At 42.9% G+C, this 20,956-nt stretch overlaps 1 protein-coding gene across 2 annotated transcripts; it reads left to right on the top strand.

Annotated features, from left to right (window-relative positions):
* Nucleotides 1-9,221: 9,221 nt before the first annotated feature.
* LOC128728680 (solute carrier family 35 member E1 homolog) lies at nucleotides 9,222-16,559 on the top strand. 2 transcript variants are annotated; one of them, XM_053822316.1, is made up of 4 exons: nucleotides 9,222-9,254; nucleotides 9,383-9,860; nucleotides 15,499-15,833; nucleotides 15,961-16,559. In XM_053822316.1, exons 2-4 carry the CDS (start codon nucleotides 9,416-9,418, stop codon nucleotides 16,489-16,491), a joined length of 1,311 nt encoding a protein of 436 aa, XP_053678291.1. In that variant the 5' UTR covers nucleotides 9,222-9,254; nucleotides 9,383-9,415; the 3' UTR covers nucleotides 16,492-16,559. The 2 variants fall into 2 exon arrangements, with proteins under 2 accessions (XP_053678291.1, XP_053678290.1); XM_053822315.1 differs by having other exon boundaries at nucleotides 9,223-9,258.
* Nucleotides 16,560-20,956: the final 4,397 nt, after the last annotated feature.

The following is a 20,956-nucleotide window of genomic DNA, read 5'->3' as shown; positions in this document are numbered from 1 at the left end:
TAGAGAATTTTCAGTCTAAACCAACCACCGCAGTGTGAAAGTGTTGTTCTTGAGGACTTGTCGTTTCTGGGTTAAACTACACAGGTAAGCTTATAAGCATTGTTCTTAAACATATGATTACATCTACTAATCCATGTTTTCTGATTATATGTTGGCTTCTACGCGATGAGAGGAAAAAATCAAAACATCATTTATTCGCCGCATATGCTGTTTAAGAATACTGCCTAAGATGGAATTTGATGCATACCGCCAATTCGAATGCCGCTGAACGATATCTACAAACGCTGGGCTACAGTTGTGCCACCGTGCTACCTAGCAAATTTGAAGCCGTCTCAATGACGCCGCCGTTGCATTCAAGCCTGTGGAATAACCTCACGTGTGTAAACCATGCAGGAAGAAAATGAATAAACGTAAACACTACGCATAACCCAAAACTGCATGTGTTTGGCTTAAGGAGAGAGAGAGCGGGTCGATCTCTCTAGAATGCGGGGAAGGGCGAATCAAAGAAAAACCACCACACTACAAAAAACGAACTGAAAGCAACCCGAAAATTCACGAAGGCGCTCGTGTTTCCCGATCGCGCGGTCGAGCAACATTCGCCTGCTCAACCGTTGCTCAACCGCTGCTCGACCGCGATTTTGCCCGTTGAGTAAGTGCCCACGTCAACAAGGTCACTCGTGAGTGGCACATTAGACTACGCTCCCAACAATTTTGTACAAAGAATAGTAATGAAAACTCTCTTTAAAAAAAAACTCTGGGCTCCACGTGCCGTTACTCAAAACCTGCACTCTCTGTGACTCGCAGCGTTGAGTGGATTCTCAGCATTGCTGTTGAAAGAAGATAAGACGGTATTGTATACGCGTCATCAAACGTTCTTGATTGTGGGACATGTAACTTCCATTATACGCTTAATTAATCAAGAGATCAAGAAGAGCTTGATGAATTTTTGTAGCTAGATTTTATATATAAAGGCAAATCCTAATTTGAACGGCCTGTGTATTACCCGATTCGTTATCATCGACCGTCAGAAGTGGGACTATACATTGGAAAAAATGTCCCGCTTTCCCAGCGGGCTTTTTGTCGAAGATTCGAGGAAAAAAGATCTATCTTATCTGCCTCTCGCTTTCACAGCGCTAGACGAGCTGGAAATTGAGCATGTGTTGAGCACAAATTCATTGCTCGACCCGTTTTGCGGCTGAGGCAGGCTGTTTTGCCAGAGTGTGTACGTACTTCCACATTCGGTGGCTGACTTCGGAAGAAGTAGACGTAGAGAATTTTCAGTCCATACTGACCACAGCAGTGTAAAAGTGATGTTCTTGAGGACTTGTCGTTTTTGGGTTTAACTACACAGGTAAGCTTATAAGCTAAGTTTTCTTATTATATGTGGGCATCTGCGCGATGAGAGGAAAAATCAACATTTTTAAGCGGCATATGCTGTTGAAGAAGACTACCTAAGATGGAATTTGGTGCATATCGCCAACTCAAATGGCGTTGAAAGACATCTACAAACGCTGCATCTAGCTGTGCTGTTCTACCTGGCAAATTTGAAGCAACCTCGATGACGCCGCCGTTGCATCCAAGCGATTCAGTGGAAAAACCTCACGGGTGTAAACCATTAAGGAAGAAAATGAATAAATGTAAACATTACGCATAAATCCATAATTTCATGTATTTGGCTTAAGGAGAGAGAGAGAGAGCGCGGCGATCAGCGCGCCTGATACCAGGCGACGTTGTTCTGCTTTCTCTCTAGAATGCGGGGAAGGGCGAATGAAAGAAAAACTTACTTACTTACTTATCAGGCGCTACAACCGCTTGGCGGTCTTGGCCTGCTCCAGGAGAAACCGGAACCGCTCGCGGTCGAGCGCCGTCGTCTGCCAATCGTTGATCCCGGCCTTTTTGGCGGACGCATCCACGCCATCATTCCATCTCAGTTTGGGCCTACCACGCCTCCTCTGTCCATGTGGGCAGCCTAAAAGGACTTTACGGGCTGGGTCGTCCGGTGCCATTCTAATGACATGACCAGCCCACCGGAGCCTGGCGAGTCTAATTCGCTGCACGACAGTGAGGCTATCGTACAGTTCGTAGAGCTCGTCATTGTATCGGCTCCTCCATTGTCCTTCCACACATACGGGGCCAAAAATCCTTCTGCGCATCTTCCTCTCGAACGCGGCTAAGAGGGTTTCGTCAGTTTTGGACAAGGTCCATGTCTCAGAGGCGTATGTGAGTACTGGAACTATGAGTGTTTTATATAGCTCCAGCTTCAACCGTTGCGACAGGTATTTTGAGTGGAGAAGTTTCCTCAGGCTGTAGTATGACCGGTTGGCTGCCAGCACCCTTGCGCGTAATTCAACTTCTATGCTACTGTTGGTGCTGACTTTTGACCCAAGATAGGTGAAGTTTTGGACGACTTCAAAGGTTCGCTCACCTATCTGTACGTCACCCCTGCGTAGACTCGCATTAGTATTTGTTAGCAGGGCCGCTGATGGTGCCACCATCATTTTGGTTTTTGCCTCGTTAATCTCCAAACCGGGGTTCTCTGCCGCCTGCTCAATCCGTTTGTAAGCTTCTGCTACATAGGAGAGCCGCAAACCAATGATGTCTATGTCATCAGCGTATGCCAGAATCTGGATTGACTTGTAGAAGATGGTCCCCGAGGTTTCCACTCCTGAGTCTCGGATGGCCCTCTCTAGCGCCAGGTTGAAAAGGAGACAGGCAAGCCCATCGCCCTGGCGCAGACCCTTGGTGGTAGCAAAGGGCCTTGAGAATTTTCCATCCACCATCACTTGGCATGTGACGTTGGTCATGGTCATTTTAACAAGCCTGGTAAGGTTGGCCGGGATTCCAAAAGAGCTCATTGCGTCGTAAAGTTTTACCCTGGCTATGCTGTCGTATGCGGCTTTGAAGTCTATGAAGAGATGGAAAAATTGGAGCTGTTGCTCCGCCCTCTTCTCCAAGATCTGCCGCATGGTGAAGATCTGGTCAGCGGTTGATTTTCCTTTTCGGAATCCCCTCTGATAGTTTCCCACTATCTCTTCTACGAATGGGACAAGTCTCTCTTGCAAGACTAAGGAGAAGATCTTATAGGCGGTATTCAACACCGTAATACCCCTGTAATTGCTGCACTGTAGCCTGTCTCCTTTCTTGTATATGGGATAGATGATACCAAGATTCCAATCACAAGCTATCGATTCGCTATCCCACACCTCAGTAATTATTTGATGAATTTCGCGTTCAAGTGCTGCACCTCCGTTTTTGATCAGTTCGGTTGATATTCCGTCGGTGCCGGGTGCTTTATTATTCTTCAACCGACGGATTGCTTTTCGGGTTTCGTCCATGCTAGGTGGCAGTAGCATGATATCATCCGCTAGTGGAGCCTCTAGCTGTTCGTTGAACTGATCATTTAGTAATTCATCAAAATACTGAGCCCATCGCGAGAGGACCTCTGGCTGGTAGCTGACCAGATTTCCATCCTTATTTCGACAACAGGTCACCTTAGGTATAAAGGTTTTTCGATGACCTGCTATCTCTTGGTAAAACTTTTTTCCTGGGCCGTATCGCACTCTGATTCCTTGGAGCTCCTGCACTCGTTGTTCTTCCCACTGATGTTTCTTGGTGCGGTGTACTCTTTTTTCTTCTCGTCTGAGCCGTATGTAATTCTCTGCGCATGCCCGCGTTCTATGCCGCTGCTGCATTGCTCGGTATGCGCAGTTCTTACGTTCCGTCACAAGTCTACATTCGTCGTCGAACCAGCCAGATTTGGTGTTGCCCCGACGTGGTGGTAGTGTGGATTTTGCACAGTTCAATATCTTTGTTTTTAGAGCGCTCCACCGTTCGCTCGTAGTGTTGTATGGATTTGCTGGTAATAGAGACTCACCTAAAGCGGATTCGAATGCCTGTTGGACTTTAGCGTCCTTTAGGGAGTCCGTGTTGAGCCGGGCCTGCATTTTTTCCTCATTCCCTTTGTCACGGGGACGGGCGATTCTGCAACGTATCACTAAGCCAACCAGATAGTGATCGGAATCGATGTTGGCTCCTCTATAGGTTCTGACGTTTAACAGGCTCGACTGTTTTCGGCGGCTTATCAGCACGTGGTCGATCTGGTTGGAGGTGGCTCCATCTGGGGACACCCAAGTAGCTTTGTGGATGTCCCGACGCGCAAACTTGGTACTTCCGACAACCAGATTACTTGCTGCTGCAAGATGGACCAATCTATTACCATTGTCATTACTGTGCTCATGTAGACTGTGATCACCAATGTATTGGCGATACATTGGCTCCCTACCGACTTTTGCATTGAAGTCTCCCAAGATGATTTTGAGGTCATGCTTAGGGCACTTATCAACGATTTTTGCGAGGCGGCCGTAGAAAAGGTCCTTCTCCTCTTCGTCTTTGTCTTCGGTAGGGGCGTGAACGTTTATGAGGCTGATGTTGAAGAATTTGCCTCGCATGCGCAGGGTGCATAGCCTATCGTCTATAGCCTTGAAGTCGATGACCTCGGATTTCAGCCGCGGACCCACGGCGAAACCCGTTCCGAGCATATGGTGGCGGTCGTGGCAGCTGTAGTACAAGTGGTACCGTTTTTCACCACGTCTGTTTAGCACACCATTCCCTAGCCATCGTATTTCTTGTAGTGCTACAAGGTCCATGTTCAGTGTGGCTAGGGCGTCATCTAGTTGCTTCAAGGCTCCGGCTCTGTGCAGAGTGCGTACGTTCCATGAGCCCATATCATTGTCCGGGGGTGTCGCAGGGGTCGGTTACCGTTGAGTCCAGTTCGCAGAATGTCCTGATTGCTTTCCGTAGTCTAAGTTTACTCGAGGCAGGGTGACTGGCCCCGCGCTCGAGCCCCCAGTACCTCTGGAGGGCCTCGGAGCAGTTAAGTTTAGCGTCTGGCTGTCCCCCCGACGTTCAGACAGCCCGGTTACCCGCGCTGCCCACCCCCCTCCTGTTTAGCCATGCGCCACCATCCGCCCAAGGGGTTGGAACCAGCCCGTTTACCCAAGCTTAGATATACGATGATACATGTTACCGCTCTGCACGTCGGGGACGTGACGGAATAGGAGTTGGAAAGGAGAGCCTGTGTAGCCTTCTAGAGGCGTCGGATCCTAACCCATTAACAGAGCGAAAGAAAAACTACCACAATAGAAAAAACGTAACGAAAGCAACCCGAAAAACCATGAAGGCGCTCGTGTTTCCCGATCGCGCGGTCGAGCAACCCATTTGGCAGGAATCACTCAAAATAACTCACGACGGTGGCTCTCAAAAGGCTTCATTTTTGCGGTTTTGTCGACAAAACCCAGGAAGCATTTTGGCGAAGATCTGCGGTAGCCAAAAAGAGACAAAAGCTCGGCCCATTCTGCTTCTCGCCTTCACAACGCTAGTCGAACTGGAAATTGAGCATGTGTTGAGCATAAATTCATTGCTCGACCCGTTTTGGTTTGCATGTGTGCAACAGCGCAGGCTGTTTTGTCAGAGTGTGCGCGTATTTCAACATTCGGTGGTTGAATGACGCGCCAGCGAAGGGGACTTAGAGAATTTTCAGTCCAACCCAACCACCGCAGTGTGAAAGTGTTGTTCTTGAGGACTTGTCGTTTTACTTCGGGCAGTATTTGTAGCCACCTGACCCATTTTTCTAATAGCTGGCCTTCGAGTTGCTGGTCCCATCCATAGCCGGCTCGCCAAATAAGTACATCTTCTAGTCCATGTTTTCTGATTATATGTTGGCTTCTACGCGATGAGAGGAAAAAATCAACACCATTTATTCGCCGCATATGCTGTTTAAGAAGACTGCCTAAGATGGAATTTACCGCCAATTCAAATGCATACCGCCAATTCAAATGCCGCTGAACGATATCTACAAACGCTGGGCTACAGTTGTGCTACCGTGCTACCTTTGAAGCTGTTGCAAATTTGAAGCCGTCTCAATGACGCCGCCGTTGCGTTCAAGCAATTCAGTGGAATAACCTCACGTGTGTAAACCATGCAGGTAGAAAATGAATAAGCGTAAACACTATGCATAACCCAAAATTGCATGTGTTTGGCTTAAGGAGTGAGAGAGCGGGTCGATCTCTCTAGAATGCGGGGAAGGGCGAATCAAAGAAAAACCACCGCACTAGAAAAAACGTACTGAAAGCAACCCGAAAAGGCACGAAGGCGCTCGTGTTTCTCGATCGCGCGGTCGAGCAACATTCGCCTGCTCAACCGTTGCTCAACCGCTGCTCGACCGCAATTTTGCCCGATGGGAATGCAGCCTCGGCCGGCAACGCTCGTGCGTGCTTCGGCTCTTTTCCCTTCCGCTTTCATTTCTCATTTCTGCAGTTCAGATTCTTTCAAGGTAGAGAGAACCCTGCTGACGAAAGCCGAAGCTCTGTGGTAGTGGGAAAGAGACAAAAGATGATTTTCTACCTACCCCTCAACGGTTTGAGTGATTTTGGCTGATTTTTCCCCACCTGGCTGCACGAAGCGAACGAAATGGGGTAGATTTCTCCGCTTTGCACCTTCGTACCCTTATGTGTGTGTACGGCTGCCAGCAGCGATTTTGGGTTTGTGTGCGCGTTTTTCCAAATTCTAAGTCCAGCCGATGCGTCGGCGAAGCGGACTTAGCAAATTTGTGGATCGAAGCAAACGGCGAAGAGTACGGGTAAGTTCTAGAGAAAACTCAAACTGCCAGTGTGCAAGTGCTGTTCTTGGAGAAAGATCGCATCATCGCAGAGGAAGCGTTACCGTTGAGGTAGGTTAAAAATCATCGCAATTGGAGTTTGAACTGTTTTCTAATACTTTCATTGTCTAGTTTCATGTTTGCTGCTGTTTGACGAGGGAACTACTATGCAGGACTAGACTATAGACTATGCAGGCAAGCAGTGCTACTGAACGATGATGGCGTTTATTATCCGTGGTTGTTTCATGGTTGCTCCTGTTTGACGAGGAAACTATGTCGCAGCATTTCACCACTGGAAATACCGGTGATAGACGTGAAAAACATGCAATTGGCCATGCAGGCAAACAGTGCTACTGGACGATGCAGGCAAACAGTGCTACTGGACGATAAAGCTGTTTATTCCCCGTACACGCAGCTTAAAGACGCCACCGCAAACAAAATAATGAAATATGAAAAATGCAATAAAATGTACTGTATCATATTTTGTACGTTCTTCCGTCTGCGCGTTTGTTCTGAAAGAGAGCGCAACCGTAAGTGTGAACAAAATTGCGCTCGAGGCTTGTGCCCGCGGTTTGCGTCCTCTCTACCTTGATAGAATCTGAACTGCAGAAATGAGAAATGAAAGCGGAAGGGAAAAGAGCCGAAGCACGCACGAGCGTTTCCGGCCGAGGCTGCATTTTGTCGACAAAACCGCAAAAATGAAGCCTTTTGAGAGCCTCCGTCGTGAATTATTTTGAATGATTCCCATTAGCAGGGGTTTAACTCTTTGCTCTCGCTTCCACTTACTGCTTCTTCTCTACTTCACCAAAAAGTGAGCTTACTCACCGTCCGGTGCTATTGAGTGTCGCACGGCGTTCACTCTATCTCTTATTTGAACGCGCACTGGGACTCTCTGTTTTGAAACGATCAGCTGTGTGAGATGGTTTTTGGTCCGTCGAGTTATGAAGAAAATCTCAATATTCAGATATATTTTCTACTGAATGACACGTATAATGTGCGAAATACAGTATACAAGCATGGAAATATACAATTTTTTCGTAAAATGCAACGTAACAAGGTTCACAAATGAACACGTATATAAAATTTTCCATGCGCTCAAACTGGACATACCCAACATCAATAAATCCTATCATCATAAATCAGTGTAGGATACATCCGATAGAGATATCAGCAACGATTAGGGTAAAGAACCATTCGTTTGTCTATTGACGATGATGGTAGATATGCTACTAAAATCAATCAGTATTTCATGAAAGCATACTAATCCTAGGATGAGCACGAGGAAAACTTCAACTATCTGGACCATGTAATAAGCTCAATGTCTGACGAATCGGGAGCATTTGTTGTATTTGTTTGAATGAGCTCTTCAATTGTATTGCATCTCAACACAAATGCTGTAATGGTTCTTTTGGCATCGAAGTGGCAACGGATTGGTATGGTATTCAGTATAGAATGTTGTCTAATTGTGCTTCTACGCTGTCCATATATGGTATAAAATTCTGCTAATCGTTGTACTACCTCAGATAATCGTTTGCGATTTACCCATTCCGTCTTCGTCCGACAGATCTATATGTATGTCTGCATCTGTAAGCATCAAACAAATGTTACATGTTACATGATTCCAGCTTAGATGACGGCGCATGAGCAAATTATGTGAAAATGTTTTGAATGTTAGGAAGGAAAGATCCATTTAACCATTGATAATCTGCCTGCGTCGCTTAGGGTGTCGTTGGTGTTAATATGGAGAGGTTACTGGAATAATTTACAATATTGTATTGATGTGTACCTATTCTGCGATCCTAAATCTCAGATAAAATAACGTATAACAATTTGACTGTTATCGGTACATTAAAACCTGGTTAGAAACGATGCCTTTAGACATATCTGCTATAGACGAGCAGGTTTTGCAAGGACTGGTGCACCGAAATCGTAAGTACGTATTAATCTAACTATTCCATATATTTCACAGAACGCGCGAGAAGAAAACACAGAACGAACGTATGAGAACGAATGTGTGTAGAAGCGGGGTAGAGAGAAAATAGAGCGGTACCGCAAAAAAAAGAGCACTATCCAGCGAGTGCACAACAACAGCGAATAATGAATCTGCATTAGCCAGAGAAATGAACTCGCGTAAAGCTCTTTAATTTTGGTATTTTTTGTACAAAGCTCCTAAGTGACAGGAGCTTTAAACCCGGGAACGTCTGTATTACGGCTTGATTTTTGTCTCAAAAGCAAGCCGAGTTTTGTTCTAGCCGCATGCCGAAAATCCACGTGGCTGTCAACTTGGGAACTCGACTGCTCGATTGTTAGTTGGGAAGCTACTCATAACCACTCAAATCTGTTGATAATGACAGATGTAAATGACAGACTGTATTCTGCATAAATGTGATTGGTTTGAACTAACCTCTTATGTGGAAAGTAAAAATAGGAATCGGAGCGTGGCCAGCCAAGCTTTTCGACGTCAATTGTGAATATGCTTCAGTTGTTTCGGACTGTTGTATTGTGTTTTTCTGGTGATTCAATTTTATCTTTCAGCTTTAACGTGTGTTGTGTTCGACGAATTAAATGCTAGTTGTGCCGTTACCATCATCGAAATGTGGTTTGTTAGTTTTACTAGTCTCAAATACGGTTTTTGTTATGAATAAGTGAAATAATTTGAAGTTTAAAGTGTTTTCTTTCAATAAATTTTCGTTTATCTTCTGTTTTATTCATGTTTGACCGATTTAGATGGTATTTGATACCAAGAATACTGCTTAAATAATGGCAATGCTTTGGAAACGACCAATGAGAGTTCTTGTTAATATTCTTCGAAATATTGGCCTCTATAAAGCGAGAGATTCATTATTGAATAATGTTTATAAAGAAACTACAAATTGTGCTTCTGGACCTGAAGGATCGACGCGGCAAACACTGACAATCATATTTCTTTGTATTCTGTGGTACGTGGTGTCTAGCAGCAATAACGTTATAGGAAAAATGATTTTAAGCGATTTTCCATTCCCGTTAACGGTGACAATGATCCAGCTTACAAGCATCTCCTTATACAGTGGACCGTTTTTTAATTTATGGCGTGTTAGGAAGTATGTAAACATGCCTTGGCGTTACTACTTCACGTTCATAATCCCACTTGCGTTTGGTAAATTCCTCGCCTCCGTAACTTCTCATATATCAATTTGGAAAGTTCCTGTCTCGTATGCACATACAGGTAAGTGTAATAAGCAGTGCAACAATTCAGAATTGGGATTATTTAGCTAAATGTGGCGTTGTATCTACACTAATTTTCGCATTGGATAAGCAGTACCGTACCCTTGTCGGGAGACTCAGATTTGCTGACCGACACAAACTAACCGGTGCAAGAAACCGAATGTAAACAAACCCCAATTTGTAAACAAACAGTACAAGTGGTATATTTATTTAGCTGAAATGCATAATTTCATACAATTATTTATTTAATTGGATATTTTCTGTTCACTTACGATGGTTTACCATACTTGTATATTTAGACTGTTTAGCTGATTAGTTACATTCGTCTCTGAAATGGTTACCCAAGTTGAAAGCCACGCAGTTTTTCGGGTTGCAGCTAGAACAAAACTCGGCTTGCTTTCGAGACGAAAATCAACTCGCAATACAGACGTCCTCGGGGACAAAGCTCCTGTCACTTAGGAGCTTTGTACAAAAAATACCAAAATAAAAAAGCTTTACGCGAATTCATTTCTCTGGCTAATGCAGATTCATTATTCGCTGTTGTTGTGCACTCACTGGATATATCGCTCTTTCTTTTGCGGTACCGCTCTATTTTCTCTCTACCCCGCTTCTAAACACATTCGTTCTCATAAGGTGGGTGCAAACGATAGGGTGGGTGCTAACCTGTACCGCGGTTCCGGAACCAAATCGGCCTATCGTACACACGCATGAACATCAACACTTCAAAAAATCAAAAGTGTAAGTTCATTGCCAGCAACTTGCTTGCTCTTTCCCCCCTCCAAACTCTTATGCGAATTCACTTGAGTTCATTCGATCGAAAAGCTTCACTTCTACATACACATCGTTCTGTTCTCTCGGTACCCGAAATTTTGTCGGAACCGTTGGAACCGAGCACCGCTCATACAATTTGTATGGAGCAAGGCACGGTTCCCGGTACGGTTCCGTATCGTTTGCACCCACCCATACGGAACCGTACCGGGAACCGTGCCTCGCTCCATACAAATTGTATGAACGGTGCTCGGTTCCAGCGGTTCCGACAAAATTTCGGGTACCGACAGAACAGAACGATGTGTATGTAGTAGTGAAGCTTTTCGATCGAATGAACTCGAGTGAATTCGCAAAAGAGTTTGGAGGAGGGAAAGAGCAAGCAAGTTGCTGGCAATGAACTTACACTTTTGATTTTTTGAAGTATTGATGTTCATGCGTGTGTACGATAGGCCGATTTGGTTCCGGAACCGAGGTACAGGTTTGCACCCACCCATACATTCGTTCTGTGTTTTTTTCTCGCGCGTTCTGTGAAATATATGCAATAGTTAGATTAATACGTACTTATGATTTCGGTTCACCAGTCCTTGCAAAACCTGCTCGTCTATAGCAGATATATCTATAGGCACCGTTTCTAATCAGGTTTTAATGTAACGATAACAGTAAAATTTTTATGCGATATTTTATCTGAGATTTAGGTTCGCGGAATAGGTACGCAGCAATACAATATTGTAAATTATTCCAGTAACCTCTCCATATTAACACCAACGACGCCCTAAGCGACGCAGGCAGATTATCAATGGTTAAATGGATCTTTCCTTCCCAATATTCAAAACATTTTCACATAATTTGCTCATTCGCCGTCATCTAAGCTGGAATCATGTAATATGTAACATCTGTTTGATGCTTACAGATGCAGACATACATATAGATCTGTCGGACGAAGACGGAATGGGTAAATCGCAAACGATTATCTGAGGTAGTACAACGATTAGCAGAATTTTATACCATATATGGACAGCGTAGAAGCACAATTAGACAACATTCTATACTGAATACCTCACCAATCCGTTGCCACTTCGTTGCCAAAAGAACCATTACAGCATTTGTGTTGAGATGCAATACAATTGAAGAGCTCATTCAAACAAATACAACAAATGCTCCCGATTCGTCAGACATTGAGCTTATTACATGGTTCAGATAGTTGAAGTTTTCCTCGTGCTCATCCTAGGATTAGTATGCTTTCATGAAAAACTGATTGATTTTAGTAGCATATCTACCATCATCGTCAATAGATAAACGAATGGTTCTTTACCCTAATCGTTGCTGATATCTCTATCGGATGTATCCTACACTGATTTATGATGATAGGATTTATTGATGTTGGGTATGTCCAGTTTGAGCGCATGGAAAATTTTATATACGTGTTCATTTGTGAACCTTGTTACGTTGCATTTTACGAAAAAATTGTATATTTCCATGCTTGTATACTGTATTTTGAACATTATACGTGTCATTCAGTAGAAAATATATCTGAATATTGAGATTTTCTTCATAACTCAGCGGACCAAAAACCATCTCACACAGCTGATCGTTTCAAAACAGAGAGTCCCAGTGCGCGTTCAAATAAGAGATAGAGTGAACACCGTGCGACACTCAATAGCACCGGACGGTGAGAAAGCTCACTTTTTGGTGAAGTAGAGAAGAGGCAGTGAGTAGAAGCGAGAGCAAAGAGTGAAACGGTAGCTTTAACGGTGGATTTTTTGTCGGTTGTGGTTGAGAGGGGTAGCGAGAGGTAAAGTGACAGTGGTCATGAAGGCTGATGAGTGAGAGGGGAATAAAAACAGACAGTAGATAGGGTGAGATCGCAACATTATACCCGTAAATTTCTCGTTGGGTAAATATCTTGCGTGCCAATCGTTTTTTTAGCAAATTCTACATAATGCCACTATTCAAGCGTTTCTTGCTCATACGTCATAGCCACGGTTTGTTTGACGTCACCCAAAAATGGGTGACAGCGTTATGGAAAATTTGCCGTCATTCACTTTTGGGGAGACGCGGCACTCAAGGTGTTAAACATAAATCCTAGTGTTTTTGTTGTTGCACAAAGGTTAGCCTGTCAACAAGAGAAACGTCAAGATCACGTTCAACGTTTGTCCGCCCTAGCAACACTGAGTGAATATTTTATTCATTTTGAATTAACAAATTCTTAATACCTAAAGAATCTACGAAGTTTTCAATTTTCTCGACATGAACGGTAAACAAGTGAATCTTAGTACTATGTATGCATGAGAGTGGATAAATGAACTAAAATAATATTATTTGTGGAAATATAATAGTACTGGACGGGGATGTACGAACATTACATGTAACAATGTGACAATATGTAACTTTGAAGATTTTGTCTTTGCTCTTTCTGTTTGCTGTGCTTCTTTCATATGAATCATCACATGCCCATGTAACAAAAGAGCTTTCGATTTGTCTCTTCTTTACTGTCCCACTCATAATTGAGCACGACGTAACGACATGGCCTACCTTGCTATGCTTAACCAAGCCTTTCATGACTTTTTCATTACTCGTAGCTGAATAGTCAGTCCTGCGTACGGGGGGTGGTTTATTAGACGAGATTCGATCCGCTTTGTATGTGGAGCTTAACATTTTGAGCGCTCAAACGACTAAATATTGGACATCTCAGAGAAATTGAACCAATTTCGATTCAAGCTTCAAAAGTTGTCCGTAAGCTTTCGTCACGTCAATGGCCAGCCGGCTGTCGAGGACGCACGTCAACCGATGCGTCATAAAATATGATACTCCGCCTACCAAAGATTGAGTGTAGGCATTGCATTTTTTATTCTTTCATTCATTTCATTTGCTTTGAGTTTCTCTCCCCCGCGTGTGCTATTTTTCATGCTTAGTTGATGCAGGTTAGAACCCTGTCCGTTTGCCACCGGTGGTTGCTAGCTATAGAAGAGCTAATGTTACTTTGGTATGCCGAAACTTATCTAAAAATCTCCACTACAGCGGATGGCCGAATCAGATAGGGCGACGCAATTGGCTTGCACAATTCCAAACAGGATTGGAATATGCACAGCGTTTGGCTAGAAAACGTTTGTGTGTTTTTGTTGTTATAATGTCGCAAATATTAGCACAAACATAGTAAAGATAAGCATGAAAGGATGATAATCAACTAAAGATGAGTATAAATGACATATTTCAAAAATAAACCCATTTTGATGGCAAATTTGTCGGGTTAAAGAACTTAAAATGGTCTAATGTTGAGAAGTGTGGCGTAACATATATGGCCGGTATGGTTTCAGTGTGGGTTTATTCTGTCGTGGTGTTTTTGCGCTCAGGTAAAATACTAGCCTAATGGAGAGGGAAAACCGCGGTCCGTGTGCTAAACAAAACTGCATGGTATAAAACTTTTGCAGCAGTCTCGCTCGAGTTTTGCTTGAACGAGATCATCGTTTTGCATGTGCCTGAATGATCGGCATGCTTGCATTTTTTAATCAGTCTAAGAAATGAATCCCTTTGAATCGTGCGACAAGGTCGTGTATGAAAACTCCATGTATCAGAGGTGTTGAAATACACTCTAATACGGCAATCGCTAAGGTTAAAGCACAACTATGTATAGTGCTGTTTGCCGAGCGTCCTAAAAGCGTTCGGATGCTTGAAACTTACGTTATAATAGGACTTTGACGGAACGAGAATGTCAGCAAAAAAAGCATGGTACTGGATAACTTAGCCCGTAAAGTTCTTTTAGGCTATCCACTATCCGCGCTAAACCAATACATTACATTTATTTTTAATTTTTTTTACAATTTCCCGATGCGTGACTTTTTGCATAACGGACTGGTACTTAGAAAAAAGTAGTACCGGTTATTTTTGACCCGATTGATGAAATTTCACATAAGTTTGCTTCACAAGTGATCTTCACCTTCACTTTCCCAATCCAAACTGGTGAAACCATTGTAATTGCTTTTCGATATATTTCCTTCTGCTAGAAATGATTTTCACATCCATGTAAACATTGATTTTCCAACGTATGGAATGGACTACCTTGATTTTCATCCAGAACTTTTTTTGGTAAAAATGTATTTAAGACCTCGTTCGATAGCATGGGTTGGTGTCTGAGGAAATTAGCATTGACAGCACTTAGATAGACAGCATTTAGCCGATATTTTTTTGTTTTCAACTAGATCAAACATGCTATAGATCATTTATTCAAATACACATTATTCAATTTGACCGTTGAAAGTAAAAATAAACTGTGAGGAGGGGAGGGGGGGTTGTTGCGTGTGTGGAATTGTTGGGTGGGGGGGGGGGTTGATATTTTGCATAAACCTCCCTACCCAACCACCAATCAGGTTGTTCGATTAGTGGGAGAGGTTTGGGTGGGTGAGGGGGTTGTTGGGTGGGCGGAGGGGTTGATATTTTGTATAAGTCCCCCCCCCCCACCCACCCACCAACTCCACACATTCAACAACACCCTTCCTCTTCTGACAATTAATTTTTACTTTCAACGGTCAAATTGAATAATGTGTATTTGAATAAATGATCTATAGCATGTTTGATCTAGTTGAAAACAAAAAAATATCGGCTAAATGCTGTCAATGCTAATTTCCTTAGACACCAACCCATGCTGTCGGACGAGGGCTTAAATACATTTTTACCCTTTTTTTGTATCATTCTCCGTTCGATTCCGCGTAATCTTTAATCAGACCTTTCATGAACCTTAACGTGATTCTCAATAATTCATGCAGTATTTCATTTAACATTTCAAACAACTACAAATTCCCTAATTACTAAACAATTGGCTTTTTAAGAATTTTCCTCCAACGTTTTATTCTGTCTTTGTTTGTATGTCGTTCCAGTCAAAGCAACTATGCCGTTGTTTACTGTCATACTTTCTCGGATTATTTTACGCGAGCGCCAGGCAAAAGCAGTCTATCTGTCCTTGGTACCCATCATAGTTGGAGTCGGTATTGCTACACTGACAGAACTATCCTTCGATATAATTGGTTTGATAAGTGCACTTATTGCTACAATGGGTTTTTCGTTACAAAATATTTTTTCTAAAAAAGTTTTAAAAGAGACTGGTGTTCACCATTTGCGGCTGTTACACATTCTTGGTCGATTAGCGTTGTTCATGTTCCTACCCATTTGGTTCTACATCGATTTATTCAAAGTAATGAAACATCCCACAATTGTAAGTATCATAGTTCTAATTAATGAAAAAGTCAAATACAGTAGTCTAGAATTGCATGAAAGCAATTACATGCTAACATATGAACTTTTCTATGTATATTATATGCCGTATATTTATATACTTTCAGATGTCAGGAGATTACAAAATAATTGCACTTCTGTTTACGGATGGCGTGCTAAACTGGCTACAAAATATTCTTGCCTTCAGCGTACTTTCCTTAGTGACACCTTTAACCTATGCGGTGGCCAGTGCCAGCAAGCGTATCTTTGTTATTGTTATCTCATTGTTTGTTTTGGGCAACCCCGTAACGTGGCTAAATATTTTCGGAATGTTAGTGGCAATATTAGGTGTTCTTTGTTATAATAGGGCAAAATATTTTGCTCGACACGGTGATACTATTTTGCCGATGATGTACAATCCAAATGAAATCCCAATTGGAACAAAACCTGTGACTACAAACAACACAATGTCTTATCAGAATTATCAGAAGGCACATATAAGTAAGCATGGTGGGGACATCTCGTTACCCAATAATGTATTAAATCTAAAACCTACAGACGCAGTGACAATTTCCGATCATGAGTCGTTACCATTGGCCCCTGCAACATTAATCACAGTCTCGCCTAGCAATTCAAATCGAAAGCTTTTATTCGTTTAAATTCAGCTTCGAAGTATAAATGCGGAAATATCACTACGTGAGAGAAAAGCAGTGGTATTCAAAATCAAATAAATAACAAGAAAAAAGAACATTTGAAAGCAATATTTACGGATTTGGATTTTTTGAAGGCATTTTCATTCATCAACTATGTTTGTATGTTATTTCTCCCAACGTTCGGGAAATATGTTACATAACATATGGCTTTGACATTTGTTCATTTCTTTATTCTCTGTTGAAATACATCAATCGAAAAATATTGAGAAACAAAGGTATTAATTATATATTAGCTGAATTACGCGTTTTAATTAGTTTAAAGGAAAAAGGGGCATATTTACGTATGCTGGTGTAATTCATATTTTGATGTGTTTCTTCGTATTCATTAAATTATTTTTCTGCATTCATACTACTTGTTCAATTGCTAGCTTCATTTTTAAAGGTTTTCTATTCGGCTTAGGACACCTTTTTCTGTTGCTCTTCAAAGAGATTATAAAATTGGACAATCTTTGCTTTTTCAAACTATTCTTAACTCCTTATTTAACAAATCTTCGAACCAATTTAGATATCACACTTCTTTTTTCTGATCACAATATAATATTAACAAGTGTATTTGGTAAAAATGTATTTAAGCCCCCGTCCGACAGCATTTGTTGGTGTCTGAGGAAATTAGCATTGACAGCACTTGATTGACAGCATTTAGTCGATTTATTCAAATACACATTATTCAATTTGACCGTTCAAAGTAAAAATTAATTGTGAGAAGAGGAAGAGCGTTGTTGAATGTGTGGAGTTGTTGGTTGGGGGGGGGGGGGGGGCTTATGCAAAATATCAACCCCTTCGCCCACCCAACAACCCTTCCTCCACCCAAACCCCCGCCCTCTCCTTCAACAACCCGATTGGTGGTTGGGGAGGGAGGCTTATGCAAAATATCAACCCCCTCCCCCCACCCAACAACTCCACACACGCAACCCCCCCTCCCTCCTCCCAAATAGTTTTTACTTTGAACGGTCAAATTGAATAATGTGTATTTGAATAAATGATCTATAGCATGTTTGATCTAGTTGAAAACAAAAAAATATCGGCTAAATGCCATCAATCTAAGTGCTGTCAAAGCTAAATTCCTCAGACACCAGCCCATGCTGTCGGACGAGGGCTTAAATACATTTTTACCGCTTTCCGTCCGTAGAGCTTCCCTTCTTCTTCTTCTTCTTTACTGGCCTGCTCATGATAGAGCACGTCGTAATGACATGGGCTGGTCACCAATATTTTTCCAGGTAGCTCGATCCTTGGCTGCAGTTCTCCATCCTCGGTCGCATCTGATATTCCGCAGATTTTGCTCCACTTGATCCATCCAGCGAGCACGCTGAGCTCCTCGTCGTATTGTGCCGGATGGGTCGCTAGTGAGCACCTTCTTGGTGGGGCATGCGTCCGGCATCCTCATGACATGCCCCAACCACGGAATCCTGCCGACCTTCGCCACCGTCAGGATATCCAATTCGTCATACAGCTCAGCTAGCTCGTGGTTCATTCTTCTCCGCCACACGACCTGCTCACACACACCGCCAAAGATAGACCGGAGCACGCGTCGCTCGAAGACTGCGAGTATGTTGACGTTCTCCGTGAGCAGAGTCCAGGATTCATGCCCATAGAGAACGACCGGTCTTATCAGCGTGCGGTAAATGGCACACTTCGTGCGTGGAAGAAGCCACCTGGACCTCAGGAGTTTGTGGAGTCCATGGTAGGCATGATTCCCCTGAACAATGCGCCCCAGGATTTCGCAAATTATGTTGTTATCCGGAGTTACGACAGTTCCGAGGTAGTAAAACTCCTCTACTACCTCATGTTCGTCGCCGTCCACTGATACACTGCTCCCCAGCCTGGCTCGGTCACTGTCAGAGCCACCGACGAGCAGGTACTTTGTTTTTGTCGCATTGGTCATTAGTCCAATCCTTGCGGCCTCGCGTTTTAGTCGGGTGTACGCCTCGCACACCGTCCTAGTGTTCCGCTCGATGATATCGAAGTCATTCGCAAAGCGGAAAAATTGGAGAGAGTGGGTAGGGGTAGAGCTTCCCATGACTTGCAATAATACTTTATAAAAAACATAAAGTATGCAATATTCCAAACAGCGAAAGCGCTTTCAAAATGTCTGGAAAGCATAACATGGCAACGGCCCAACTAACTTTCGAGCAGTCGAGTTGTATGGAGAATTTGACATTTCGATGGACTCGAATGGCTAGAGTCGGACGGACCCTCGAAATTCCGATTCGTTTGACTGAAGGCTTAACAGATGGCCGAACGCTCTGGCCCCGTGAGTCGCTGGCCGGCTGTCAAGGAAATCGGATGCACGTCGTCCGGTGCAAAAAAAATACATCATAAAATTCGATACTCCGCCTACCGGTTTTGAGTAGCGGCGTTGCATTATGTGTGGTGTTCTTTCCATTTTCACTTCATTCGCTTTGCGTCTTTCCCCCCCACGTGTTCTATGTCGCATGCTTTGTTGACTATGCAGGTCTGTACCCGCCCGTTGGCCAAGTGCGCTGGTCATCAATCCGAAAAAAAATTAATTTCTTCTGGATTTGTGTTACTCCAATTGTCAACCTAGCATGTTTAGATTTTGCTTTTGCGGTACTACATTGAATTGCATATTTGTTAGTTTGATCAGCAATATATGTTAAAATTTCATCATCGATAATTAGCGAAAAAATATCAAGCGGTGTGTTATCACATCTTATTTCCATTTGCAGTCCTTTATTACCAATGAACTCAAAATGCTGATGCCTTCCCACTTATGATTTCCATACTGAATCATCTTCTGTGTCTGAATTTTCGTTTTGGAGACCATTAAGAAATTCGTTTTGATTCTCTTCGTATTCTTCTATAGCTAATGATTGCAACGCTTCTACAGTATTATCGTAATAATCATCGTCAGATGATTCAAAACTATCTTCCGCATATCGCTTTTTTGGATATTAAATGAAATATTGCTTTAAAATGAAAGTAGAGAATTTCAATATGGATATAACATACATATCCCATCTTCCATCCGCGTAACGACTTTTGGAAGATTGGAACTAAACATTGTAGAAGAAAAAAACATGAAAATGCATACAGACTAACAATTAAAAAAGCTTTGTTTGCAAAACAACAATTCAATGATACACTCACTTTTCCATGTTGTGCTCTTATTGAAAATAAGCAATGGTTCACATGCGGACCTTCGTGACGTTGTTGATATACACGCTCGCCACTGCTGATATGGGTAAATACACTTAATTGATTCTCCTGCAGAAAAAGCACTTTCAATAAACAAACAAGGCAAATACAACTCACTATCACACACGGACGACAAGACTTGATGAAGTGCCTCACTACGACACAAACAGCGTAGTGGACCACGAAAAATAATTTTTTTTCAATTTTTGTCATAGATAATGAAATATTTCAAACATCGAAACTGGTCTTTTAAAATGTCATTACGACCTCTATAAGACCCTTAAAAATACCGACTTTTAAGGTTCCCGATAAGGGAACTTGTAATGACAGTTTTGACAGCCTGGGTAACGTTAATGCAAAAATGGTTTTTGTGGGAGAGGTTTCAAAGTATATGGGTACCCAGGCTGTCAATACTGTCCTTAGGCCAGTCCTGTCACATACTGTCCTGTCACAGGCAGTCAATTTTTCCTTAAAAAACCCGATTCGAGCAGTTTATGGGTGATTTCTTTTTATACCGTACTAACATTCGTGCTGTAAGCTAAGCGCTTTCTGATTCGAGCGCTTTTTAACTCCTCTGATACATGGAATTCTCATACACAACCTTGTCACACAATAGAAGGGTTTCATTTCTTCAACTGAGGAAAAAAATCAAGCATGCCGATTATTCTGGCACATGGAAAAAAATTATGTGTCCCGCTTAGTCAAAACTCGAGCGAGAGCGCAGCACAAGAGCACAAGCGGCTGAGAGAAGGCTGAGAGGTGGCTGAGCAGGCGACCCTCTCTCAGCCGGGTAATCGCGAAACACGAGCGCCTTCGTGCCTTTTCGGGTCGCTTTCAGCTATTTTTTTTCTACACTTCTGACAGGAATAACTCAAAATAACTCACGACGGAGGCTCTCAAAAGGCTTCATTTTTGCGGTTTTGTCGACAAAATGTAAGCCTCGGCCGGAAACGCTCGTGTGTGCTTCGGCCCTTTTCCCCTTCGCTTTCATTTCTCATTTGTGCAGTTCAGATTCTTTTAAGGTAGTGAGAACGCAAGCCGCGAGCACAATTTTGCTCATGCTGACGGCTGCGCTCTCTTTCAGAACAAACGCGCAGACGGAAGAACGTACAAAATAGAATACAGTACATTTTATTGCGTTTTTCATTTTTCATTGTTTTGTTTGCGGTGGCGTCTTTCGGCTGCGTGTACGGGGAATAAACGCCTTCATCGTCCAGAAGCACTGTTTGCCTGCATGTCCAATTGCATGTAGTTC

Source organism: Anopheles nili, chromosome X (assembly GCF_943737925.1).
Source record: "Anopheles nili chromosome X, idAnoNiliSN_F5_01, whole genome shotgun sequence".
NCBI lineage: Eukaryota > Metazoa > Arthropoda > Insecta > Diptera > Culicidae > Anopheles > Anopheles nili.
The sequence above is the reverse complement of the archived record's forward strand: the minus strand, read 5'-3'. Positions and strand labels throughout refer to the sequence as shown.